Here is a 26,792-nt window from a genome sequence, read left to right on the forward strand (position 1 = left end):
GCTGGAGGTTGCTGTGAGCTGTGTGCCGCCACGGCACTCTACTGAGGGCCACAAGGTGAAACTCTGTCTCTACAAAAAAAAAAAAGGGGGGGAGGGGGGGCCGGGCAGTGCCTGTGGCTCAAAGGAGTAGGGTGCTGGCCCCATATACCGGAGGTGGGGGGTTCAAACCCAACCCAGGCCAAAAACTGCAAAAAAAAAGAAAAGAAAAAAATCCAAATGGCTCACTGCCCACAAAATCCTGCTGCATGTTACACATTATGGTCATCTTTACAACCACCTATGTGGGCAGGAGCATTATGTGTGCATTCAAGGATATGGCCACCACAGCAAATAGGGCCTTGTGAGGAAGAAAAAACTGGCCATAAAAACTGTAAAATATGCCATAATTAAGTAAGTATTTTAGATATTCTATTTTTCATGCATTAAGAGCGTGCAAGACATTTAACAGCATGCAATTAAAAAAAAAAGATCTACATGGGCTTGGCGCCTGTGGCTCAAGTGGCTAAGGTGCCAGCCACGTACACCTGAGCTGGTGGGTTCGAATCCAGCCCAGGCCTGCCAAACTATGACGGCTGCAACCAAAAAAATAGCCGGGTGTTGTGGCAGGCGCCTGTAGTCCCAGCTACTTGGGAGGTGGAGGCAGGATCACTTGAGCCCAGGAGTTGGAGGTTGCTGTGAGCTGTGATGCCATGGCATTCTACCAGGGCGACAGCTTGAGGCTCTGTCTCAAAAAACAAAAAAAAAAAAGGCCTATATCTTGCAAAACCCTCCAAACTCCATTTTATCTCAGTGTGGCTCATGGGGACACCCTTGAGCCGCAACCCCAAGCAGCCCACTCACCACTCTTTCTGCACGGCTGGGCAGCACCACACTGGCCAGAGGGATGCTGACAGGAAGCTTGCTGGGCTGCACTGTGCTCAACGGGATGCTGACTGGCAGGCTAGTGATAGCCTCCCCACTGCTGCCATACGCACGCTCCTTTAGACCCTACAGGCAGATCACAGGCAGCCACATACATCAGCAGGCCCCAGGTCATGGCATAGTCATCAAGACACAGGCACCCCAATAGCCCCTCTGGGCTCTCAGCTGGAGCCCCCTGGCTGCCAAGGTACCCTTTGCTGTTCCCCATGGACTCAGGGCCTCTTGAAGGCTGCAATGGAATGTTCTAGAGCAGTGTTTTTCAACCTTTTTTAATCTCATGACACACTTGAACCTATAGCTCCCATGGCACACTTAAATATATATATATATATTTTTTTTTTTTTAGAGACAGAGTCTCACTTTTTTGCCCTCGGTAGAGTGCCATGGCCTCACGCCTCACAGCAACCTCCAGCTCTTAGGCTTAGGCGATTCTCTTGACTCATTCTTTTGGCTTGGTGCCTGTAGCTCAGCAGCTAGGGTGCCAGCCACATACACCAGAGATGGCGGGTTCTAATCCAGGCCAAGCCTGCCAAGAAACAATTGACAATTATAACAAAAAAACAGCCAGGCGTTGTGGCAGGTGCCTGTAGTCCTAGCTACTTGGGAGGCTGAGGCAAGAGAATTGCTTAAGCTGAAGAGTTTGTGGTTGCTGTGAGCTGTGACACCACAGCACTCTACCCAGGGCGACAGCTTAGGGATCTGTCTCCAAAAAAAAAAAAAAAAAATTTATTTGTTTATTTTTTATTTTTATCATTTGGGTTTCATTCAAGGCACAAAGAATTAGGCTACACTGATTGCGGTTGTTAGGTAAACTCCCTCTTATGTCCAACCCCTGCATACTTAAATATTGTTGATTAAAAAATATAGTAAGGCCAGGCAAGGTGGCTCACCCCTGTAATCCTAGCACTCTGGGAGGCCAAGGTGGTAGATTGCTTGAACTCAGGGGTTTGAGACCAGCCTGAGCAAGAGTTAAGACCCTAGCTGGCCATTGTGGCAGGCGCCTGTAAGTCCCAGCTTCTTGGAAGGTTAAGGCAAAAGGATCACTTTGAGCCCAGGAGTTTGAGATCTCTGTGAGCCATGATGCCACAGCACTCTACTCAGGGTGACAGAGACTCTGCCTGAAAACAAAAACAAAAACAAAACAACCCACTTACTGTGCTCTGAACTTTCAAAAAATATTTAATTAATGGCCTCTTAAAATTTTCACAACACACCTAAGATCCCCTCTTGGTACACCAGCGTGCCACTGGAAATCACTATTCTGGCTCGGTGCCCGTATGTAGCTCAGTGGTTAGGGTGCCAGCTACATGCCCAGGGCCTGCTAAACAACAATGACAACAAGAACAAGAAAACAGCCAGGCATTGTAGCAGGTGCCTATAGTCTCAGCTACTTGGGAGGCTGAGCCCAAGAGTTTGAGGTTACTGTGAGCTGTGACGTCACAGCACTGTACCCAGGGAGACATAGTGAGACTCTGTCTCAAAAAAAAAAAAAAAAGAAAAGAAAAGAAAATCATATTCTTGTCACTTTCAGAGGATGTCAAGCAGATGGCCCCACCTTCCCACCCCAACCTGCTCCCTTGGAAGATTTCCCCCTCCCCTCTCCACAGTCCATCCCCATACATACTGGCCAGGCCCCCACGGCAGGTCCCCTTAGGCAGTGGCCTCCTGAGCTGGCCTCTGCATGCTCCTAGCCCCAAGGGCAGACTATGCCCCAACCCCACACCTTCCATAGTACCTGCCCCCACTGGACACACAGGTTCTCCTCCAGGCCAGACAAGACCCCACAGTATGCCCCACCCTGGGGTGACCAGGAAAGACCTCCTCTCCTGCTACACCAAAGCCATAGGCAGTTGGTCTTGCCCTTCCCAAGCTAATAGAATACTGGTGTGAGCCCTGGAAGCACAGATAGAGGGTGGGGGTCCTACCTTCTCACTGTTCTTCTCCCCAGCAAGCTGTAAGGCTCCAGGGGAAGGAGGCCGTGGGTCCTGAGGGCTTAGCTTCATGCTGTTGGATGTGCCAGGGCTCTGGTAGGGAAGACCATTCTCCTTGGTGTGTTCAGCTCTGGAAGGAGAAGGCCTAGTCATTCCTGAGCCCAGCAAACACCCAAAACTCTTTCAAAATGAAGAGCTCCCACTGGGAAGATCCCCTACAGCAGCAAGGACCGAACCCTCACCCCTCGTGGGCACTCACCGTGGATGAAGCTCACTGGTGGCCGCCTTGCTCGATGCTGTATGGTCCTGGCTCAGGTGCCGGCGCAGCACAATCTTGGCTGGGGAGAGCCTAGTGTAGTCAGGCACAGCTAGGCCAGACAGCTTCTCCGGTCGCAGCCGGCCACCATGGCTTGGGGTGCAAGGCACCACCTCCTGGTCCAAGGGGGAGGCCAGGTACTGGGGGGTGTTCTGCTTGGATGAGGGTCGGCTCAGGGCACCGCAGAGCTCATAGCTGGTTGCGTGGCCATTCATGGAGAGTTCCGGGCTCATGCTGCTGAAGTGGGGCAGCGAGAACTTGGCACAGTCCAGCTCAAGGTGTAGCCGGCCGGGGTCAGCCTCCAGATCTCGGCTCAGGGTGCCTTTCCCACGTAGGTGTGTAGACAGGGTGTCATCAGGAGGCACACAGGACTTAAGCTGGAGGAGCTCCTGCTGACGCTGGCTCTTCTCAAGCTCCACAATGCTGATCTTAAGGGAGAAGGGAGGAGTCAAACGCAGGCCCACCCCACCTGGCCACTACCAGGGTGCAATCCCAAGGACCTGCCAAGGATGGCATCCAGAGCGAGCTATGGAGATGCCAATCAATTGGGGAGTACAAAAAACTCACAGCAACCAATTGTCTAGAGTCAGGGGTGGGAAAGCTCAGATATAATAACATGTGATTGTCAAGGATAGTATTGTAGATATATACTTGTCAACAAGGAAATAGGTCCCGAAGAATAGCAAGAAACAGACAGACACAGAGTGGTTTCTGTTTAAAACAAACTTGTAAGTATAAAAGCAACAGGGAAAACTTCTGGAAGGATCACGCCACTTTCAGATGGAACAGTGTTTTCTTTCTGGGCTGTGGGCATGAAAGAAATTTCTTCCTCTTGATTTATTCGTTTTATCTTTTTTACTTCCTTTTCTACGATGGACACATGTGGCTTCATTACTACACAGAAAACACTGTGACAGAGTCAGAACCAAAACTCCTTCTTTAGAGAAACTCCTTCTCTAGGCAAACCCATGTGGACCAGGCCTAGCTCTAGGAATGAGGCCTCCAAACTCCTTCCCTGTAACGTGCTAGCAGGCTGGCAGGCACATCTAGCCACACTGCATCAGAACATTATAAAACCTTTAAACACCAAGAAATCTACTTTTAGCAGTATGCTTTTAAGGAAGCCTGAAGATGAGTCTTTGGTATAAAGAAAAACCATTGAATTATTATTTTACAGTAATAATCTGATACTTGAAAAGACCTTACAGGCCCAGCTACACAGCAACTGTGCACCAAGGACAGAAAACACACCAGAAGGACAGAGCCCTCATAGATGGAATCTGTAACTCAAACACTAATGGCCATTCATCTTTCTGCTTTATCCTTGTTACTGCATGACAGCTACCTACATGAAAATCAACTCCTGGGAGCACCCTGAAAGGAAACTCAGTATGTTATGCCTCTTTATCCTTCTCATGCCTTTGTCTAACTCACCTCAGTGGACACATTTCTGTTACTATCAAATATTACAAGCTATTGTTTGTTCGTTTGTTTTTGTAGAGACAGAGTCTCAACTTTATAGCCCTCGGTAGAATGATGTGGCATCTCCCAACTCACAGCAACCTCCAACTCCTGAGCTTAGGCGATTCTCTTGCCTCAGACTCCTGAGTAGCTGGGACCTCAGGCGCCCACCACAACGCCTAACTATTTTTTTGTTGTAGTTTGGCCAGGGTCAGGTTTGAACCCACTACCCTCGGTATATGGGGCCGGCGCCCTACCCACTGAGCCAAAGGCACTGCCCTATTATTTTGTTTTTTTAAGAGACAGGGTCTCATTCTCACCCAGGGTGCAATGCAGAAGAATCATCACAGCTCACTGCAGCCTGCAACTTCTGGGCTCAAGAAATCCTCCTGCCTGAAGCTCCCGAGTAGTTAGGACAACAGGTGTGTATAACCATGCCCGGCTAGTTTTTTCTATTTTTGGTAGAGATAGGGTCTCACTCTTGATCAGACTAGTCACAAACTATTTTCTTTTCTTTTTCTTTTTTTTGAGAAAGAGTCTCAAAATGTCACCCTTGCTAGAGTGCTGTGGTGTCACAGCTCAGAGCATCCTCAAACTCACGGGCTTAAGCGATTCTCTTGCCTCAAGTAGGTGGGGCTACAGGCGCTCGTCACAACACCTGGCTATTTTTTGTTGCAGATGTCATTGTTGTTTAGTTGGCCTGGCCCAGCTTCAAACCCACCAGCCTCAGTGTATGTGGCCAGCGCCGAAACCACTGTGCTACAGGTGCCGAGCCACAGCAAATTCTTGGCTGGGTGTGGTAGCTCACACCTGTAATCCTAGCACTCTGGGAGGCCAAGGTGGGGGGATAGCTTGAGGTCACAAGTTCAAGACCAGCCTGAGCAAAGCGAGACCCATGTCCCCACTAAAAACAGAAAAACTAAGGCAAGAGGATCACTTGAGCCTGAGAGTTGGAAGTTACTGTGAGCTGACGCCATGACACTCTATTCAAGGCCACAGCTTGAGAGTCTGACTCAAAAACAGAAAAAGAAAAAGAAAAAAGGAGCAAATTCTTTGGTAACTCTTCCAAAAGCTATTTACTAGAAGGCGGCCAGAAGACCTCAGGTTTAGCATTGAGTACTCAGCCAAAGGAGTCCTAAGTCACCAAATGAGGGGACAATAGCAAGCTGGAACCTCCCACATGGTGCACAGGAACCCAGTACAGTGAACACGAGGTGCCCACAGCCCAAGTCAGAGCATCAGGGAACGTCCCTCTATCCACTGCCCTGCCACCATGCTTGCCCACCTGCAGCTCCAGGCAATGCCGCTGCTTCTCTGAGATCTGGCTCCTCAGAGCCTGCTTCTCCTTCAGTAGCGTTTCCAGGGACAGTGTGGCCCAGTCCAGCTTCAGCTCTTCACAACGAGCCTTGAGCTGTGGGGACAAGGGCAGGATAGCTGCAGCAATAAGCCTGGCACACTGGCATACCTTGGGTGGTCATAGAGAGAATGGGGCGGGGATCCCTCGAGTAGCCAGGAGCCTGTGTGCTTACAGCACAGAGGCAACTCCAGAAGGCTCCTTTAGGACGTGCAGACATGACCTCAGTGCTGTACTGGGCTGGGCAAAGTGGGGAGAGGCGGGTACATGAACCAGCACCATGGCCTGGTAAGTAAGGCTGCTGCCATTCAGCACCATATATCCATGGGTTCCCACAGGAGAGGCTACACAGATCTGTGCCAGCTCTGCATACCCACAGGAGCCCAGGAAGGGAACAGGGGGAGCTAAAAAGACAGCAAGACCTTTGGGCAGGACCCAGGCCCCCCACCCTAACACCCTGCCAGAGTTTTAGAAGCTGCACAGGCAATCTCAGGACAAAGCAGTGATAGAGCCCAGACGGGAGGCTCAGTGAGAGCCACCCTGCCCCTGTGTACTCTGTGATATTCTAAGTCTCCCACCCCACCCAGTGAGAACCCACCAGCTGCAGGCTCTGGTTGCGCAGCTGGCTGTTGTCCTTTTCCAGCTGTTCTGACTGCTCCCGAAGCTGTTGGTTGTGTGCAGAGATCTCCTTCTGGGCTTGGATCAGATCGTTGTAGGTCAGAGCCTTCACGCCCAGCTGCAGATACAAGGACACATGGGTGGTGGGCACTCAGGGCCCAACTTAGCTTCCCAGACCCAAGGCCACTCCCTGTCTGGAGGATTCGCTCATAATGGCATGGAGGCCAGATGGGAAACATACCGGGTCTAGGCCACCCCCAGCTATCCCAGTTTCCCACCCCATGCCACCCTGCTTCAGACATTGGTGGCATAGCCACTACCTCATCGAGCTTCTGCTGGAACAGCCTCCTGATCTCCTCCTTCTGCGCCTGGCAGTGGCTGAGTAGTTGCTGAGCCGTGCCTAGCAGCTGCACATTCTTCTCCTAGGGAGACCAGCAGGTCACCAGGGGGCCACCAGGGAAGGGCCCAGCCCTCTACAACACCCTCAGATACACTGATGAAAAGCCTGGTAGCCCCATGCAGCACATGCTCCAGCCACACAGAGACCAGCCACTGCCTTAGGGGATCCACCCCAGGTAAGCACCAGAAACAGCCCTTTCCCATGAATTCACAAGGAAGTCTGCTGCTACAACAGCAGAAATCAGAACATCCTAAGAGGCTATCTATGTGGGAAGGGCTGGGGTTCCTAAATATAACATGATACAGGGAGCCAATTAAATGTGAAACCCTTCAGATACCAATGGAAAATGACACCTTAGGAGATGTCAACCAAATAGGGCGAAATGTGTGTATGTCTGTGCCAAGTATGGCAGAAGCCTCATTAATTTTTAAAACAAAAGTCCAAACAAAAAACTAAGGTGCAGATATAGTGAGACTATGGGATCATGGGCCATTTCAGCATCTTTCCAGAAATATTTTTAGACAGCAAGAACCCTTTTTGAACTGTTAAGAATCACTGAATAGGCTCGGTGCCTGTAGCTCAGTGGCTAGGGAGCCAGCCACATACACTGGAGCTGGCGGGTTCGAATCCAGCCTGGGCCTGCCAAACAATGACAACTACAATCAAAAAATAGCTGGGCATTGTGGCGGGAGCCTGTAGCTACTGGGAGGCTGAGGCAAGAGAATCGCTTAAGCCTAAGAGTTGGGTTGCTGTGAGCTGTGACGCCACAGCACTCTACCCAGGGCGATAGCTTGAGAGTCTGTCTCCAAAAAAAAAATCACTGAATAAAGAAACACGTAAGCTCTTTCCATCTCCTACGTTCCTGAACTGAGAAAAGAAAGGAGGCAGCAAGGTGGTTTATGGGTTCAACTCTGCTCACCAGCCATCTGGAAAACACTAGTACAGTCACTTACAGACCAGCTGTCATGGTCAGACGAACCATGCCAAAGAGCAATGTGGGAAGACAAACAGAACCAGGGAATAACCCAGCCTTTCTGAGCTACAGATCCTCATCTGGGAGGTAATAATACCCACTTGGCACTAAAGGCTACTGAGGGCCCTGACCAAAGATGGCTAACTCTCCATGGGTGAGCAGGGAGGGGTAGCAAGCAGAGCCTGCTCCTCCCAGGGGCCTCCATGGCACATGAAGCAAGTGCTGGGACAGCAGGACCAGAGCTCATCTCCTTGCAGAAAGAAGGGCCACAGGTACTGGTGGGACCCACCTTCTCCTGGTCCAGCAGCTGCTGCAGGTTAGCCTTGTACTGGGGGGTTTTTGTGTATGCCAGGAACTGCAGGTACTGAATCTTGAAGGACTCTAGAAAGAGAGACGTGGGACATGCCTTTGGAAAGGAGTAATCAGGGTAGAGCTTGGACACAATGATTGCCCTACAAGGCTACAAGGACGAGGAAGCAGCGCTGCAGAAACAAGCCTGTGACACAGCAGAGTGGCTGTTTTAGTGCCTGACCCAGCCCAGGGCCTTCCCCCTCACCTGGGCAGATCCTGGGGCTCCTCACTCTTCCAGCCATTGCATGAGTGTCACAAGCTCAATGAAGCAGGGAATGCCTACACCCTTGTGCCACAGGGAGCACCTCAAGTCCAGGGACACTGCCCAGGCCTCTCTCCCCTGACTAGCTGGCTACTCCCTGGTCTGGGGTGGGGCTATCCTGGACCTTGCAGGATGCTAAGCAGTGTCCTTGGTTTCCACCCACCCCATGCCACCAGTGCCCTCATTGTGACAACCAAAGATGTCCCCAGACTTCACATATGGCAGCCAGGTGAGAATGCTGACCTCAGACAACCCCAGATTCCCTCTGCTGACCCCTCTAGCAGGCCAGACCTCAAGCCTGCTATCTAAGTAGAGTGCAGCAAGACTGTCACAGGGGCTGCTGCCAGGTAAGAAACACTCTGTTGGTTGGGACCAGCACAATCCTGGCACCCTCTACCAGGCAGCTCTGGGAATCATAGCACAAGCTCACCTAGCAGCTTCTGCAGCGCAGGTGGGGTGGGCGCCCCCAGCAGTGGGTTGGGGGAGGGCCGTTGCACACTCGGAGGTAGCTGGTAGAACGGGCTGTGAGGTGACCTGTAGGCATCTGCACAAAAGAACCAGTCCATGTGTTAACCTGAACACACACTCACAGAGCCCCAGAACCACCTTACAGACTCCCTAGCTTTCTTAAGGAGGTGCAACATGTTTCCTAGAGTCCAAAGACTCCACCAAATGCTGCGTCTTGGCAGTCCTGACCACCAAGACAAAGGCCCCTCTGGAAGTCTCCCTCTACTCAGGGTCTTAGCTGCTTGGGAGCAGCGTCGCTGCCCACTGGCATTTACATCACCAGACTCCGGTTGGCACAACATGGTGAAAAAATCCTCATGCCCACTGGTGAGGCCCTTCCAGGACTGGCCATAGAAGACACCTTGCAGCATCCCCAGCAGGTGTGCAGTTTCCACATAGCCCTCTCCAGATGGGAAAGAAACTTTGGGGTGGGGCCATCACAAAGGCACTATAGCCACCTATGATCCAGAGGAGGGTCACAACCCCTAAGAAGGGCTCACCCTGGGGTGAGGAAGATGCTGTCTGAGACACAGTTTGAGCGTGCAGGAGATCCAGTGCAGTTTGGTTCTTCTTGGGCTTTCGCTCGGGGTTTGCAGTGTTCATTTTCTTGGGACGTCCACGCTTGCGGCCAGCCATCTTCCTCCCTTTCTTATTCAGCTTCTTCTTGCGGGCTTTAGAAGGAGACGGCTTTTTGGTGGCGGTGGCTCCGACTTTATCTTCCTCAGCACCAGAATCCTGCACAGGGCACAGAGTAGGTGTAATAGCGGGATACCCAGGGGGCCAATCTCCCAGCCATGCCTAGGACAATTGCAGAAGGCCTGGTGGCAGCCACGCCTACCCAATTGTGCCTGGGACAGGGCTTACCACAGGGGCATCTGGGGGGCCGGCTGCCTTGTTCTCTGGCACCTTGGTCGGGGTGGTTGCGTTGCTTTTATTCTCTCGCTGCTGCCGGCGCCGAGCTGCCTCTTGTTCCTCCTGGAAAGGAAGAGCTAGATGACTCTGGAAAGTGCTGGGATATGTCAGAGACCCTCCTGCACCCACAGGGTACTTAGATTCTGCACCTGAGGGGCCATGAGCCTTGGCTCTGCACTTCAACTATTCTGCCCATAGCACAGACAACGGAACTGACACACACAGACACCAGTGAGCCCACAGCCCCATAGCCGTGGCACGCACACTCATGGCAGCACGCTCAGATGCAGATGCTTGCACCAATAATAAGGCAGGTAGTCTCTGAACTAGGAGCCACATAGAAGACACACCCTCAGGCACAAGGATGCCTCCCTCCCTGTCTCTCTGCCCCAACTCCCTTCTGGGCGAGATGCACTGAGGCTCTACCAAGATACCGTTCTCTTAGGTGATTATCACTAGAAACAGCGTAGTTTAAAGAAGGAAAATGCTGGGCAGCACCTGTGGCTCAGTGAGTAGGGTGCCAGCCCCCTATACCGAGAGTGATGGGTTCAACCCTGGCCCCAGCCAAACTGCAACAAAAAAACAGCCGGGTGTTGTGGCGGCCGCCTGTAGTCCCAGCTACTCAGGAGGCTGAGGCAACAGAATCACCTAAGCCTCAGAGCTGGAGGTTGCTGTGAGGTGTGACACCACGGCACTCTACCGAGGGTGACAAAATGAGACTCTGTCTCTTAAAAAAAAAAAAAGAAAATGCTAGAAAACACCAACCAACTTAAGCTGTCACTGTATTCTCAAGGGAGCAATTATTACTATATTTGTTAAGACACCTAATAAGGATGGTGGGAAGGACAGAGGACCTCAGAAGGATCCATGGCTGTGAATGGAGGTGGCACTGAGCTGGGTGGGTTGACCTTAGAAAGAAAAAGCATTTGGAAAGACATCCTTTCTGCTTTGGCGTCAAACAAAACAGACAACTCTGAGGCTGGAGAAGCATCAGAGCAGGTTTTATTACTGCCTTCTTCCAAGTCAGAACTTACTACCCTTCTCTACAGGGAAGGACACTGACAGCAGTGCTGAGAAACAACACTCTGCAAGGAGAGCAAAGAACATTCTGGCCCTGGGCAGCAGAAGCACAGGTCACAGCAATTCTGTACTTCACTGAAAATAACTTTTAGAAGGCCACAACTGGCTCGGCACCCGTAGCACACTGGTTACGGCGCCAGCCACATACACCGAAGGTAGTGGGTTCAAACGCAGCCCATGCCAGCTAAACAACGACAACTGCAATAAAAACTAGCTGGGCGTTGTGGCTGGGCGCCTGTAGTCCCAGCTACATGGGAGGCTGAGGCAAGAGAATCGCTTAAGCCCAAGAATTAGAGGTTGCTGTGAGCTGTGATGCCACAGCACTCTACCTAGGGCGACACAATGAGATTGTGTCTCAAAAAAAAAAAAAAAAGAAGAAGAAGAAGACCACAGCTCACCCAAACTACCTTCCTCAAATTATTATAAGAAGACTGGCCCAGGTAAACCCATCGAAGATGAGGACAGTGTAGAGAAAAGAAAGACAGAGACAGGTAAAGGATGCAGTGGTGTGAAAAGCCACAGTTATCATGCCTTAATCCAGCCATTTGGGAATTTCTCAAGTTTTCATACAGCAGCACATCCATGCTATTAGCTCATGGATGAAAACATCCATGGAAGAAAACATACACACTTACCCTGAGTTTTGGATTTTTCAGACTAGAAAAATAATTTTCAAGCTAAAAAAGAAAGAAAAGAAAAATTCTTATTAGAAGTTGAGTCCCAAACTCTGTTGGGAGTAATGAGACACCCCAGATAACATCAGCTATTCTGGGACACAGAGCATCACAGAGCATGGCTGGAACAGCTGGTGGCAGACGAGTGTGTGACCCAAGCCTGCCATGGCAAGAACCATCCTCAGCTCACCAACAAGCTGCAGCTGAGCACTGGGGCCACTTAGACCTACTGGACAGGCACATTCTGTCAGAACGTGACGTCACCCCTGGAAGAGGGAATGACATTCTGCAGAGAAACATCACCACTCTCCCAACCCAGGCTCCCAGCTTTGCCGACTGGATCACAGAGCAGAGACCGCATGGCCCCAGTGCCAAAAAGCAGCTCCTCTCATGGGACACAGGTGACCACATGTGTAGGTGAAGCCCCCACATCACAGGGCAGAACAGTCCCAGTCCCTTTGAGGAACTCTAGTCACCTCCAGAGAGAGGGGGCAGGGCACATCTAGCTGGGCAGTCAGCCCCCAACTTATAGCAATGCTCCCCAGAAGGGATCCAAATTAAGGCTTTACTGTATGTAAAGGTCCAAAAAAGGTGGCAAAACTTGATGAAGAAAAACTAGCCCCATGTCCCACCTTCAGAAACCTTAGAGCTAAAGCAAAGGAGGGGCCTGAGGCTGGGGCAATGCTGCCTGGCAGAGGAGGACTACCGGGAGAAGCACACAGAGGGGAGAGCAGGCACAGAGGAGGACTACCGGGAGAAGCACACAGAGGGGAGAGCAGGCACAGAGGAGGACTACCGGGAGAAGCACACAGAGGGGAGAGCAGGCACAGAGGAGGACTACCGGGAGAAGCACACAGAGGGGAGAGCAGGCACAGAGGAGGACTACCGGGAGAAGCACACAGAGGGGAGAGCAGGCTGGCCCTGGGCTGTATCAGAGGACCGTGCGGAAGATAGGCAGAAAGGGGTCTCCCAGCCTGACCTGAAGACCTGGAGTCCTGTTCCCTGGACATAGAGTGAGCTGAGAGCTGGGAGCAAGGGTGGTGGGTGGTCAGGACTGGGATTCCCTGGACAGAAGCTGACTTGGCTCTCCTATATCCAGCAGGGTCATAGGGGCTGCTGGCCAGGGGTACAGCCAGGACACTCACTATGGTCCGGTCGATAGTGTGCAGGTAGTAGGAGACCGGCTTCCCCGTCCATGACACCGAGCCCTTCAAGGGTGACAGCTCCACAACACGCATGATCGTGCCAATGTCTGCACACAATAGGCAAGGTTACCACAGAGCTGCATAGCTGCCCCAGCCTGTAGGCCTCTATGCACAGCACCCTGACCCTAACCACTACCATAGGAGCCTGCAACAGGCAGAGGAGGAGCTCATCACCTCAAAGACAGGCAGAACAGGAAATAGACCTGAGCCACATCACCTTCCCCCTTCCCATCATAAGACTTGGGGCAGTATCTTCCCACCTCGCTAGGTCCAGGCCCCACAGCCACCCAGAGGCCCAGGGTGTCTCCAGCACCTGGTCTGTGACCTCCTCTAAGCTGAAAGGGCTTGTCATAGGTAAACTGTAGATAAGCCCAACTGAGGGAGATCTAAAGAACTTGCAGAATTATCTAGAAACGGAGGCACCCGTAGCTCAGTGAGTAGAGTGCTGGCAACATACATCAAGGCTAGAGGGTCAGCTAAAACAACAATGGCAACAACAACAAAAAATAGCTGGGCATTATGGTGGGCACCTGCGGCCCCAGCTACCTGGGAGGCTGAGGCAAGAGAATCACTTAAGCCCAAGAGCTAGAGGTTGCTGTGAGCTGTGACGCCACGGCACTTTACCCAGGGCAACAGCTACGGACTCTGTCCAAAAAAAAAAGAATTATCCAAAAGCTGGATAGTCTTCTTACAAGTTGAAGCAAACATAGATTAGGACTGCAAGAGTAGCCAGCACTGGGTGGCGCCTATGGCTCAGTGAGTAGGGTGCCGGCCCCATATACCAAGGGTAGTGGGTTCAAACCCGGCCTCGGCCAAAACTGCAACCAAAAAATAGCCAGGCATTGTGGCAGGCACCTGTAGTCCCAGCCACCTGCTCGGGAGGCTGAGACAAGAGAATAGCGTAAACCCAAAAGCTGAAGGTTGCTGTGAGTCCTGTGACGTCATGGCACTCTACCGAGGGCCATAAAGTGAGACTCTGTCTCTACAAAAAAAAAGAGTAGCCAGCACTTACTACCACTTGCACCTCTGAGTACCCAGCCCTGACCTGGTCTTGCCCTATGGGGCGACCATGCTGACCAGCAGTATGGCCTGGAGCTGACAAGTCAGCAGCCTCTGCTCAACCCATAAGAAGCACTAAAGGGGCCAGCTCATCCCTGCTGCAGGCTTTCTGCAGTCTAAGGTCTCTACTATCCACATGGCCACAGCCTGCTCTGACCATCTAAGCACATGGGTGAGCGGCTCTGTGGACAAACTCCCTGAAACTCTCACCCAGGGAAATTCCCTCCAGCAGCCCCTGGGCCGTGTCTGAGGACATCTGTGGTTGTCACAATAGGGGGTACTCCTGGCACAGAGCAGGTGGGGGCCAGGGATGCTGCTCAGTGCCCTGAACTGCCAAGGACAGACCCACCCCAGCCCCAACCAATATCCACAGGGCCCAGGAAGAGCCCTGTGATAAAAGACATCAAATGTTTAAAATTATCAGCACTAGGCATGGTGGCTCACGTCTGTGATCCCACCACACTGGGAGGTTTAGGCAGGAAGATCTCTTGATCTGAGAACCAGACTGAGCAAGAATAAGACCCTGTCTCTACTGAAAGTAGAAAAACTAGCTAGACCTTGTGGCAGGTGCCTATTCTCTCAGCTACTCAGGAGGCTGAGGCAGGAGGATTGTTTGAGCCCATGAGTTTGAGGTTAACTATGAGCTAAGCTGACACCAAGGCACTCTAGCTTGGGCAACAGAGTGAGATTCTATCTAAAAAAGAAAAATAAATTATTGACACTAATTAGAGCAATGACAGTGTCTTACCACTCAAGTTTCTACTGTTTATTCTGAAGTTCAAGGGTGCAAAGGGTTTTGAGGACACAATCCTGCCACCTGAAACACAAACATTGATCACTGCCATGTATGGGAAAGTAAACACACACAGACACTAGCACAGAACAAGTCACACAGAAGGAAAGAAACACTGAACACATGGAAACCACAGCTGAGACCCATCTTCTTCTAAGTCTTCTTACAAGTTGAAGCAAAACCATCCACTACCTTCCATGTATGAGCTTGTCATACAAATAATCTCCCTTCAAAAAATGTCCCCAAGTCTTCTCCAAATCCCACCACATAGACCCTGACCCAGCACTCGCACACTGAGGGCAGGATCCGCAGAGGAAGCTCCTCAGACAGTTGCAGGCTCGGCCCACAAAGGACAGTCCCAAAGTCCAGAGTTTGAGATGGCCACTGCCAGGGAAGGTGCAGCTGGAGGTAGAGCTTGCTTGGTGTGTCTGCAGTGATTTCCAGGATTTCTTGTTAAGTTAGGAAAGAGGGACAGAACAGTGTGCACACAGCTGGTTCTTTAAAAGCCCACATAAAAGACAAAGCAGAAGGCCTGAGAAGGGAGCCTGCCAGGGGGACAGGGATGGGCCCTCTCCAGGCTACAGAATGTGGGCAAAACACTTCACACATCCCAGAGTAAGACCTGAAAGGACAAAGGGTAACCCCCAACCTGTACACAAATAAACCAAGCCCAACTGCAGATTCAAACGAATACCAGTCACAAGGAAAAATAATTATTTAAGACCTCAACTAACTCTTTAACAGGAGTCTGTCTATACATCATTAATGTGATAAATTCTAAGGACACAACGAACCACAGAGAAACCTCAACCTTCACTCAGTAAGTCTGCTATTAATTTATCAACTATCAACCATAATTATAAAACTTTCATGTAAACTGCAGGAAAAACATTATAAGTAAATACATTAACACTTTAAGGAACCAAATTTTTCAGTGTAAGAATAAGAGACAAATGGCTCGGCGCCTATAGCTCAGCAGCTGGGGCAGCAGCCACATTACACCAGAGCTGGTGGGTTCGAACCCAGCCCGGGCCTGCCAAACAACAATGACAACTACAACCAAACAATAGCCAGGCATTGTCCCAGCTACTTGAGAGGCTGAAACAAGAGAATCACTTAAGCCCAAGAGTTTGAGGTTGCTGTGAGCTATGACGCCACAGCTGTCTACTGAGTGCGACATAGTGACTCTGTCTCCAAAAGAAAAAAAAGAGAGAAATATAAAAATCAAAAATAATAAAGCTAAAGTTGAAAAACTCAAAATGAATGCATTTACACACCTCCCCTCCCTATGTCAGCTCTCTCCTCCCAAAGCTACTTTGCCCCTTGACCAGGAGCATCCGGCAGGCACCTTGCTTTCTAAGTGCCACACCATGACCAGTAGAAATGGGGAAGGGAGAGTTCCAAGGCTGGGCTGGACACACATGACGTCAGGCCAGTGACCTTGCTGTGTCAGGAAAAGAGCAAAAAACTCAGAGATCAATAGAGTCAAGTAAAAAAAAGTCACAGAGCCAGCCTCTTGGGGCACATTAGGATCTCTGCCTCACAAAGATGACAGCCATTCTTCATCTGCCACAATCCAACTAAGGGGTGGGGTGGACACTGTAGGGACATCTGGAAGCTGTGTTCTTGCCAGAGACCTACTGGGCACATGCAATGACTCATCATCCAGCACACAGGGAGCAGGGCAAGGAGGGACACATCAAAGCACACATGAGGGCCGTAATCCCAGCACTCTGGGAGGCTGAGACAGAAAGGATTGCCTGAGCTCAGGAGTTTGAGACCAGCCTGAGCAAGAACAAGATCTTGTCTCTACTAAAAATAGAAAAACTAGCTGGGTATTGTGGCTGGCACCTACAGTGACAGAATGAGACTCTGTCTGAAAACAAACAAACAAACAAACAAAAAAAACACACACATGAGAAAACCAGCCAAGCAAGGACTCGGGACACCCAGAGGACCAGGTACCTAGCACACCAGACTAGCACCATTACAAACAGGTGGAGGGGGAGATAAAAAAGGAGACATCACTGCAGTGGCCACTACCTAGTACCAGGCCTGGGTTCTGCCTGGAAATCAGGGAGAAAGTCCCTGAAGAGGTGCTCCTGGGCAGCGGGGCAGTGGGCAGAGAACAGGTGTCAGGGCCTCAAGAATCCTGGCCCCTCCTGTGGGAGCCCTGAGCCCAGGAGAGGTACTTAGCTAAAGAAGGACATGTACCCTCAGTTAAAGTTTTAAGACATTCCAGGATTACACTGTTCTAACACACTTATGCTCACAGGAGGGGCATGAGTGCGCACACACACATCTGTACACCAAGCCCCTAGGGACACAGGTCATTGGTGCTGAAGGTAGAAAACTGGGTTTTTCTGAAGCAGCTTGTCATGTCTACCTGTCATTTTCACAAAGCTGGTGGGGGGGAAACCCATTGCACTTATCTCCCTGCCTTAGGAGGGCACCCGAGAGCTGCAACAGTGGGAAGCAGGCATAGGGAGAGGAAGGCACTGCTCCCCAGAGGGCAGGGAACCTGCCCTGTCATCCTGCTGCAGGACTAGTGGGGGCCCTGGTGGCCATGGGGGACCTGCAGCCAGCACCTCAGCTGGGGTTCCACCCAAAGTGTCAGGATACAGGACACGCTGTAGGGTGGAGTATAAAATGGAGGCTCCAAATCCAGCAAGGCCTGTGCCCAGGCTGTGTCAGCTCCTCATAGTGCCAGCCACAGGCCTCGGGAGGGAGTGCTGAGCTCCTACTTCCAACCAGACATTGTAAACTAAGGGACAGTGAGAAAACAAAGGGAGCGGCGCACCCGAGACCTCTGCAGGATGCCTAGAGGTCTCCCTAGCTGCATCCCCCTCAGGAACATGACTAGGCACTCTGGGAGTCTGGGATGACACATGAGGCAGACACATGACAGGACGGGTCAGAGGCACACACACATACCTTCCTTCATGTTTGCGAATCGCTCCTTCAGCTGGTGATCCACCTCAGGACCAAAGGCAAAGTTATTCACAAATATAACACTGCAAAACAATGTTCCAGTTGAGTAACATGAAGGCTCCATTAGCACAGGCATATGAGTCCCAGTGCAGTGTGCAGATGCCAGTGCCAACCTCTGCCCATACCCCAGCCCACCCACCAGGGCCATAAGAGTCCCCCATGCGAACCACAAGGAGCTCACATGTATGGACAGAAGAAAAGCACATCCTCCTTGGAATGTGGCAGAAAATAGTGTGAGCAGTTTGTTTTGAATCATGATAGTTTTAAAATTGAGAATTTTAGAAACATTTACCAGCAATGCCTCCCAGGTATTTAGAACAGTGAGAAGGACCTTCAGGCCACAGAAAGGAAAAATAGTAGCCAGGAGGGATGGAAATGCGAATCAGAGGAATCAGAGGCTCTGTCTTGCCACCCAGCAGAAGAGTGAGATTTGCGAGTGTGGCCCCAAGTGGACGCATCTGTGGGCATTGCTAACAAATACCAAGATGCACACAGGTCCTAGGATGCTGGGCTCACTGTCCCCACCTGACTCGGACTCTCCCCAAGGTCTATGCAGGAGCAGGTCAGAAGCCAGAACTGCTAGATTCAGTTATTTCTGTGGGAGACAGAAATAACCCTCAGGAACTGGTGTTTTCAGAGAAGGAAGCACCAAGAGAACTAGCTTCAAAGCTATCACCCTGCTGCATTTCAGACACATGAAAGGGAAAAGTAAACCAAGGCAAGAGAAAGCGCCATTGGTCCCCACAAGGACCCTAGGTGATGCCCCAGCCAGGAATCAGCACGGCCAAGGCTCACTTACACTGCACCTACAGGAAGGGCAGATAGGACCCAGCCACAGGGCAGAGCACACAGAGCCACCAACAAGGTAAAAGGCAAGCAGAGACGTGACTCCTCAAGGCCAAGGGTGCAAGGCCCACTTGAACTACAACTGGGGAGTCAACAGGATGCCAGGAAAGCCATCAGGTTTCTAAGGGATGGTGGCAATGGTGCAAAACAGATGAACTGGGGAGCTCCCATAGGAGACCCTGCTGGATAGAGTCATAGAGGAGCTGAGCGGTCAGAGCACCTGTGCATGGGCACAGCAGGCCCAGCCAAATTCAGGTAGATCCCAGCAGCATCACTGGGAGATTCCCACGTTCCACCCTCAAAGAAATCACCGGGTGCAGCAGACACCACGCAGGCAGGCGCACCTAGATGGGCAGGGGGCCAAAAGGGTAGAGGGACCCCAGAGGTACTGGAGGACATGAATCCAGCAAGACAGGCAGAATATGTAGATGGGAAGAACTCAGAGACATGGCTCTATGAGCCACAGGGCACCAAGGCATTGGGTGCTCGGCCAAGGGGGCTCTGAGTGAGGCGCATAGGAGCAGGGCTACTCCAGGGGTACAATAACAGTCAGGACTGGCCCATCAAGGAGGGAGAAACAAGGAGACAGGAAGACAGGAAGACCCAGCATGGAGGAGCCAGCGCATGGGGCTTGGGTTTGGGCCTGCTGGTAACAAGTGCCACTTTGAAGGCAAGTAACAGGCAGGGGCGTTTAATGGAAGGAGATCCTAGCATGAAGGAAGCCCAGGGAGTTCAGGGACCCCACCCCACCCTATGTCTTCCCTTATGGCCCCACCACTTACCCTAACACCGTACCCCACTCCCCACGTACCTCGTGTTGGCGATCCGCTCTCTCCACTCTTCGGAGAGGAAATCGCCTCTTTCCAACTGAAAGAGAAGACAGCAGCCAGCTTATCCCGGCAGGCTCATCTGGTTTAATTGCCCCGCCCGCTCTGCCCCATGAAAGAACAATGAAATGGGCACATAGCTGCTCACTGTGGGAGGAGCCCAGAGTGCCACCAGCCACTGCTCTGAGGGCAAGAGGGGACAGTGGAGGGTCAAGTGGAGGCTGGGCAAGACCTCCAAGGGATCTGGCCACAGTAGATGCTGGGAAAATGCTCTAGCACCCACTTCAGGAGGAGTACAGAGCCCACATGGACAGAAAGTCATTAAGGCCACATAGAAGTATACTCTAGGAAACCCCAATACCCTGTCCACACACTTTCCTACAGAAGCTCAAAAGCAGAAGCTCCAGTCACCTCAGAACGAAGCAGCCAGCAGTAGCATCCTGAGGCAAGGCCAGAGGGCCCCAATGTGCTAACCTCAAGCCACTCCCAAGAGAAGCCACATGGTGCTGGGGTATGCCAACATCTGCCAGACAGAGCTCTTTCTACAACTTGACTCCCCATTCCCGTGTGATTCTGGTTAGCAGACTAATGTCACTTTTTGCCCTCGATAGACCAAGGTCTGCAAGGTTCTCAGTAACCTGTCTAGAGACAGGACATTCAGAAAACCAACATAATGGTTTCATAATTCTTCAAAAACTTATCACCTCCTTCATTCCTAGATACATTCCCAAGAGAAGTAAAAATACATTCACACAGAAATCAGCACATAAGCACCTATGACAAATGACGTGACTCACAATAGCCAAAAGATAGAAACAACCCAAGTGTCCATCAACAGATGAATACACAAAACGTGGTCCATGGACACTGGAATATCACTCAGTCATGAAAAGGAAGGAGGCTCTAAATCTCCATTAAACTCATGAAGGGGAGAAAATGTAAGGAGTTCAGTAACTTCCAATGGGTCCAATACATGGATATATGGCACATTCACTGGGCGTAGGACACAGCTACAATTCTAAATTTTACCTGTCATGTGTAAATTATATAACCTAATAGTTTTTACCCTATTAGTCCTAAATTTAAAAAAAAAATGAAAAAAAGTCCCAGCTACAAGGGAGGCTGAGGCAAGAGAATTGCTTGAGCCCAAGAGTCTGAAGTTGCTGTGAGCTGTGATACCACAGCACTCTACTGAGAGTGACATAGTGACACTCTGTCTCAAAAAAAAGCAAAATTAAAAAAAGGAATGAAGTTCTGACATAGGCTACAATGTAGATGGACCTTAAAGACATCATGCAGTGAAAGCAGCCAGACACAGAAGAACACACAGTGTAAGACTCTGCTTATATGAAATGTCCAGATCAGGCAGATCCACAGAGATGGGAAGTGGATTCCTGGCTGCCAGGAGCTAGAGGCCAAAGACTGCCAAATTATGAGTCATGACAGAGGCCCATACTGGCACTCTGAGGGCCATGGAGTGACAGGAACACCCACCTCACACAGCACCACAGGACTGGTGCTTAGCCTAGGGCATCTCACTCTAGACAGAAAGATACTGAGTAGAGATAGTCCCACAAGCATATGGCTGCGCCACCGTGACAAGGCCATGCAACCAGGCTACCCGCAGTTGGAAGGGACAGGACATGAGATGAGAAGGGCAGGTTGACCTGCACCAAAGGTGCTAAACACCTCGATATCCCCAGGCCCTGGCCCCAGCATCCCCATCTCTTGCTTCCCTCTACCCTCAGCAGCCCTTTGCATCATCCTGGCACCTCCATATAAGCCAACCAAAACCAGACAAGTGACTTAGGTGCAATACCCCCAATGGTGCTCAGCAGAACAGAGCTGGCACCTCAGGCTGTGTCCATTGAAGGCACTGGCAAGGGTGTTAAGGGTGTCCAGGAGCCTGGGCAGGGTACCTCTACCTTGCTGACAGCAGAGGCTGCTGGGCCTAAACTGCTCCTGCAAACACCATGGTCTATACCTGAGCCCTGTGTTCTTCTGGCATCTGGAATCTTGGCATAGGCCAGGTGGGATGAGGTGAGACGTCTTGTGACTAGGACCCACAAATCCCAGATGGGGGCCCTGAGAGCTTTCCTGGCTACACTGCAAGCATGTTGTCATGGCTCACTGTTAGGGATGGAGCACATCCTGCACGACTCCATGCAGAGAGGGTTCTGGATGATAGGCCTTGGCTGCCCAACTCACCCGTTGCACTTGTTACCTTTGCTGATTCTGCTAAGTCCTTTCATTATCGTGAACCACAGTTGCCAGTGATCTGCTGAGTCACTGTACTGTATCTGGGGTTGCCCTAGGACCCCAACGTGGTGCCTTCAGCCTCTCCCTCATATGGCCACTCTCTCCTCAGGGTCTAGTTGACCAGGGAAGATCCCAACCCTCCAAGCCACATTGTTCCATGCCACAGCCCACCTGAGGCCACAGGTGTCAGCACTGCTCCAGAATCTTCCTGGCCTCCCCCAGCCCCTGGCACCCGTCTGTCCCTGCATAGGCAGACAGTGACCTTCTGATGATAGTACCCTCCCAAGAAGTCTGTGGGTTTTGCTTTGTTTTGTTGTCAGACAGTCTCACTCTGCCGCCCTGGGTAGAGTGCCATGGTGTCATCATAGCTCACAGCAACCCCAAACTCTTTTTATCGCCCTCAGTAGAGTGCTGTGGCGTCACGGTCACAGCAACCTCAAACTTGGGTGCTCAAGCGATTCTCTTGCCTCAGCCTCCAGAGTAGCTGGGACTACAGGTACCCACCACAATGCCCAGCTATGCTGGCTCAGGCTGGTCTCGAACTCGTGAGCTCAGGCACCCCACCCACCTTGGCCTCCCAGAGGGCTAGGATTACAGGCGTGAGCCTTTCTACACAGCCAGTTTTTCTATTTTTATTTATTTATTTATTTATTTTGAGACAGAGCCTCAAGCTGTCACCCTGGGTAGAGTACCATGACGTCACAGCTCACAGCAACCTCCAACCCCTGGGCTTAAGCGATTCGCTTGCCTCAGCCTCCCAAGTAGCTGAGACTACAGGCATCTGCCACAACGCCCAGCTATTTTTTGGTTGTAGTTGTCATTGTTGTTTGGCAGGCCTGGGCTGGATTTGAACCAGCCAGCTCAGGTGTATGTGACTGGCACCTTAGCCATTTGAGCTACAGGCACTCAGCCAGTTTTTCTATTTTCAGTAGAGACAGGGTCTCGCTCTTGCTCATCTCAAACTCCTGAGCTCAAGCAATCCACCTGCCTCGGCCTCACAGAGTGCTAAGATTATAGGCGTGAGCCATCATGCCAGGCCGGAAGTCAGTGTTAATATGGCCCAATACACACCATTAGGAGGGAATGTGTGTGACCTTCACGCCTCAGGATGGGGCCCAGGCTGGTGCCCACATAACTGAGACCTACCAATGTTGCATGCTACAAATGATGGTCTTCCTCGAGGCCCCAAAGCCTACCACACATCCTCTACATGGCCAGCCAATAGAGGAGGGTCATACTCAGACCTAGCAGGTGTACCCCATTCTAGCAAGTCAGCCCTGGCCTCCATGAAGCACTAGTCCAGTGGGGAGACTGACGCAGGCCCCATCCAAACCCAGAAAGGGCTGGAAGTGCCATCAGGAGGGTACCTCTATGGCCCTATCATCTTGCCAACATGCCAAGTAGCCAGGTACATTCACCAGGGCCTGTCCCTGGACAGCCTGATGCCCACAGAGGCCACAGTGGACTCAATACATAGTGAGTGAAGGGTTGGGCTATGTGGGGGTCTCCAAACACAGCCCTGGATTGACCGTGCTATGGTGGAAGCCTCCCCTTCCTGTCGTCAGCCCTGTCACAGTCCTGCATGCACATCCCAAGAGGGTAACAAATCTTACACAGAGGACCAGAAAGAGCCAGTACAAAAACTTGGTAAACGGTCTGTGAAGCTAGTGAATGATGCCCCACGATCATATCAATGTACACAGCTATGATTTAATAAAAAAAAAAAAAAAAAGAGCCAGTACAGAGGTGGCTCCACCCATAGCTGTGGCCTTCCTCTCATTGTGCTTCAGTGATGCCATAGCCACCCAAGGTGTCCCTTGCTTTGGGACCACTCTGGACTCAAGAAACCAACTACAATAGACAAGAATCCAAGATGGTGGCCGAATAACAGCTTCCCTGCAACTGGGCACGGTGAGTCTGGGGAGATGAGACTCCAGGCATTTCTGGTTGGTGGGATTTGCCTATAATCATCCCTTTGAGGATACAGGGAGTCAGCAAGGGACTTCTGGACCCCAAGAGGAGACAAAAACAGTGGACAACTGGCAAGTGGTTGCGTGTGTTCAATTGACCTAATCCCGCCAGCAGCCATAAGTACAAGCAGCAGTGAGACTGCAAACCAGAAAGGCCTTACCTGTGAACTATTTCGCTGTTTTTGGAGAGGCACTCAGTTGAACTGCCTTGGGGAGAGCTTGAGCAGGAGTGTGGAGGACTTTGGGCATTGTCTAGGGCCCCAGACTGAGCCGCTGAGCTGGACGGAGCTAATAGTGTTCGGCTTTGGGCCGCAGGGAGCCATTGTGAGAGAACTTCCCTGGCAAGCTCAGCACTCAGGGTCTCAGAGCAAGGATTGGGCAGGAGCTAGTAACCTAGTGACTGAGCAGCCTAAAGGCGGGCACTGAGCTGCCTTACAGCATTAACCCTCAGGGGCAGAGTAAGACTGGTTTTGGCACACTGGAACCTTGGGCTGTTGCCCTGGGTAGAGTGCTGTGGCGTCACAGCTCATAGCAACCTCAAACTCCTGGGCTTGGCGCCATCCAGACCTCCATAAGAGCTGCGCCACGATGCCCAACCTGCGACCCGCGCCCACTGGGCCTCCGCATGCCCTGACCAAAAACTGCGGGAGCTGCGCAACCCTGCATCCTCCCTTCTATACCCTCCTGGCCTCCACACCGGCCCTCTCATCTGGCCAGGGACTCCGGTAGCCGCATGCACTCCGGAGCCCTCCCTGCCTCTGTGCAGAGCCCTTCTCCTGGCCAGAGACTGCTGGAGTCTTTGGCTCCCTGTGTCAAAGTCACTAGGCGCCAGGCACTCCCAGAACCGTGTGCACCACCTCCCACCCTGTTGCTGTATCCAGGTGTCACACACTGGAGCTGCTTTCACAACCAGAACTACCTGGCAGGGGCAGCCCCAGAGGAACTACACAGGGTCACTCCCTACAAAGATTCAGCAACAATAGAGTGATCCGCTGGGATCCAATCTTAGAGAGACACCTCCCCAACTCTGAGGATGGCCAGAGGCAACGGTGAAAAACAATCATGAGGTGAAATCAACAGAAAAACTATGGCAATATGAATAATCAGAGTAGATCAACTCCCCCAAGGATCAATAGGGCAGACACAGCACAAGATCCCATGCACAAAACAAATAGCTGAGATGTCAGAAATCGAATTCAGAATCTGGATAGCAAATAAGATCGAATTAGAATTCCAAGCAGTAACCCAACAGATATCTCAAGAATTCAACAAATTCAAAGACCAAATGACCAAAGATTTTGACACATTGAGACAAGAAGTTGCAGCCCTCAAAGATCTGAGAAACACAGTAGAATCCCTCAGTAACAGAATGGAGCAAGCAGAAGAAAGGATTTCTGACATTGAAGACAAAGTTTTCTAACGCTCCCAAACTCTCAAAGAGGAAGAGAAATGGAGAGCAAAAACAGATCACTCTCTCAGAGAGCTCTGGGATAATTCAAAGAAAACTAATATTCGTCTTATAGGGATCCCCGAAAGCAACAAAGTGGCTTCACAAGGCATAGAGTCTCTTCTCCATGAGATTATGAAGGAGAACTTTCCAGACATGCCAAGAGATTCTGAAATTCAGATAGCAGTTTCAGAACTCCAACACAACTCAACCCAAATAAGACATCCCCCAGACACATCATAATCAATTTCACTAAAGTTAATATGAAGGAGAAAATTCTGAAAGCAGCTAGAAGAAAGAAAACCATCACCTACAAGGGCAAGAATATTAGAATAACTGCAGACCTCTCTGCTGAAACCTTTCAAGCTAGAAGACAATGGCCATTGACTTTTAATCTCCTAAAACAAAATAACTTTCAACCCAGGAACCTGTACCCAGCTAAACTGAGTTTCATTTATGACAGAGAAATTAAATACTTCAATGACATTCACATGTTGAAGAAATTTGCTAAACCAGCTCTCCAGGATATTCTCAGACCTATCCTCCACAAAGACCAGCGTAATCCTCCACCACAAAAGTAAACCCATCCAGAAAATTGTGATCAAATTCCAACTTCCACAGTCGCAAAAGGATTAAAAATGTCCACCGGACTCTCAAAAGGCTTATCAATATTCTCAATTAATATGAATGGTTTAAATTGTCCTCTAAAGAAGCACAGGTTGGCTGACTGGATACAAAAACTCAAGCCAGATATGTGCTGCATACAAGAATCGCATCTTACATTAAAAGACAAATATAGACTCAAGGTGAAGGGATGGTCATCTATACTCCAGGCAAATGAAAAGCAGAAAAAAGCATGCGTTGCAATCCTATTCGCAGATGCAATAGGCTTTAAACCAACAGAAATAAGGAAGGATAAGGATGGACACTTCATATTCGTTAAAGGTAATAATGTGATGAGATTTCAATTATTAATATTTATGCACCCAACCAGAACGCACCTCAATTTATAAGACAAACTCTAATAGACATGAGCAACTTGATTTCCTACAGTTCCATAGTAGTTAGAGATTTTAACACCCCCTTTACCAGTGCTGGATAGATCCTCCAAAAAGAAGCTAAGCAAAGAAATTTTAGATTTAAACTTAACCATTCAACATCTGGACTGGACAGACATCTACAGAACATTTCATCCCAACAAAACTGAATACACATTCTTTTCATCAGCCCACGGAACATACTCCAAAATCGACCACATCCTAGGCCACAAATCTAACCTCTGCAAATTTAAAAAAATAGAAATTATTCCTTGCATGTTCTCAGACCATCGTGGAATAAAAGTTGAACTCAATAACAACAGGAACCTGCATTCCCATACAAAAACATGGAAGCTAAACAACCTTATGCTGAAGGATAGATGGGTTATAGATGAGATTAAGAAGGAAATCACCAAATTTTTGGAACAAAACAACAATCAAGACACTAATTACCAGAACCTATGGGATACTACAAAGGCAGTCCTAAGAGGGAAATTTATAGCACTGCAAGCCTTCCTCAAGAAAACGGAAAGAGAGGAAGTTAATAACTTAATGGGACATCTCAAACAACTGGAGAAGGAAAAACACTCCAACCCCA

At 50.4% G+C, this 26,792-nt stretch overlaps 1 protein-coding gene across 5 annotated transcripts in view; it reads right to left on the reverse strand.

The window, feature by feature from the left end:
* The window catches only part of DOT1L (DOT1 like histone lysine methyltransferase), an 89,741-nt gene that overhangs the window by 14,011 nt on the left and 48,938 nt on the right, over positions 1 to 26,792 (reverse strand). For all 5 annotated transcript variants that reach the window (XR_008377712.1, XM_053580967.1, XM_053580954.1 and 2 more), the window contains 15 exons: positions 19,466 to 19,521; positions 17,752 to 17,831; positions 14,773 to 14,841; positions 12,906 to 13,012; positions 11,722 to 11,763; positions 9,959 to 10,069; positions 9,595 to 9,829; positions 9,018 to 9,131; positions 8,264 to 8,355; positions 6,922 to 7,023; positions 6,582 to 6,719; positions 5,915 to 6,040; positions 3,112 to 3,596; positions 2,847 to 2,982; positions 841 to 987 (listed from right to left, as the gene is read on the reverse strand). Coding sequence is in view for 4 of the 5 variants with exons in the window: in XM_053580967.1 (XP_053436942.1) it covers positions 841 to 987; positions 2,847 to 2,982; positions 3,112 to 3,596; positions 5,915 to 6,040; positions 6,582 to 6,719; positions 6,922 to 7,023; positions 8,264 to 8,355; positions 9,018 to 9,131; positions 9,595 to 9,829; positions 9,959 to 10,069; positions 11,722 to 11,763; positions 12,906 to 13,012; positions 14,773 to 14,841; positions 17,752 to 17,831; positions 19,466 to 19,521 (2,040 nt within the window). In the remaining variant the exon portion in view is untranslated. The remainder of the gene's footprint in view (positions 1 to 840; positions 988 to 2,846; positions 2,983 to 3,111; positions 3,597 to 5,914; positions 6,041 to 6,581; positions 6,720 to 6,921; positions 7,024 to 8,263; positions 8,356 to 9,017; positions 9,132 to 9,594; positions 9,830 to 9,958; positions 10,070 to 11,721; positions 11,764 to 12,905; positions 13,013 to 14,772; positions 14,842 to 17,751; positions 17,832 to 19,465; positions 19,522 to 26,792) is intronic.

This window comes from Nycticebus coucang, chromosome 2 (assembly GCF_027406575.1).
Source record: "Nycticebus coucang isolate mNycCou1 chromosome 2, mNycCou1.pri, whole genome shotgun sequence".
Classification (NCBI taxonomy): domain Eukaryota; kingdom Metazoa; phylum Chordata; class Mammalia; order Primates; family Lorisidae; genus Nycticebus; species Nycticebus coucang.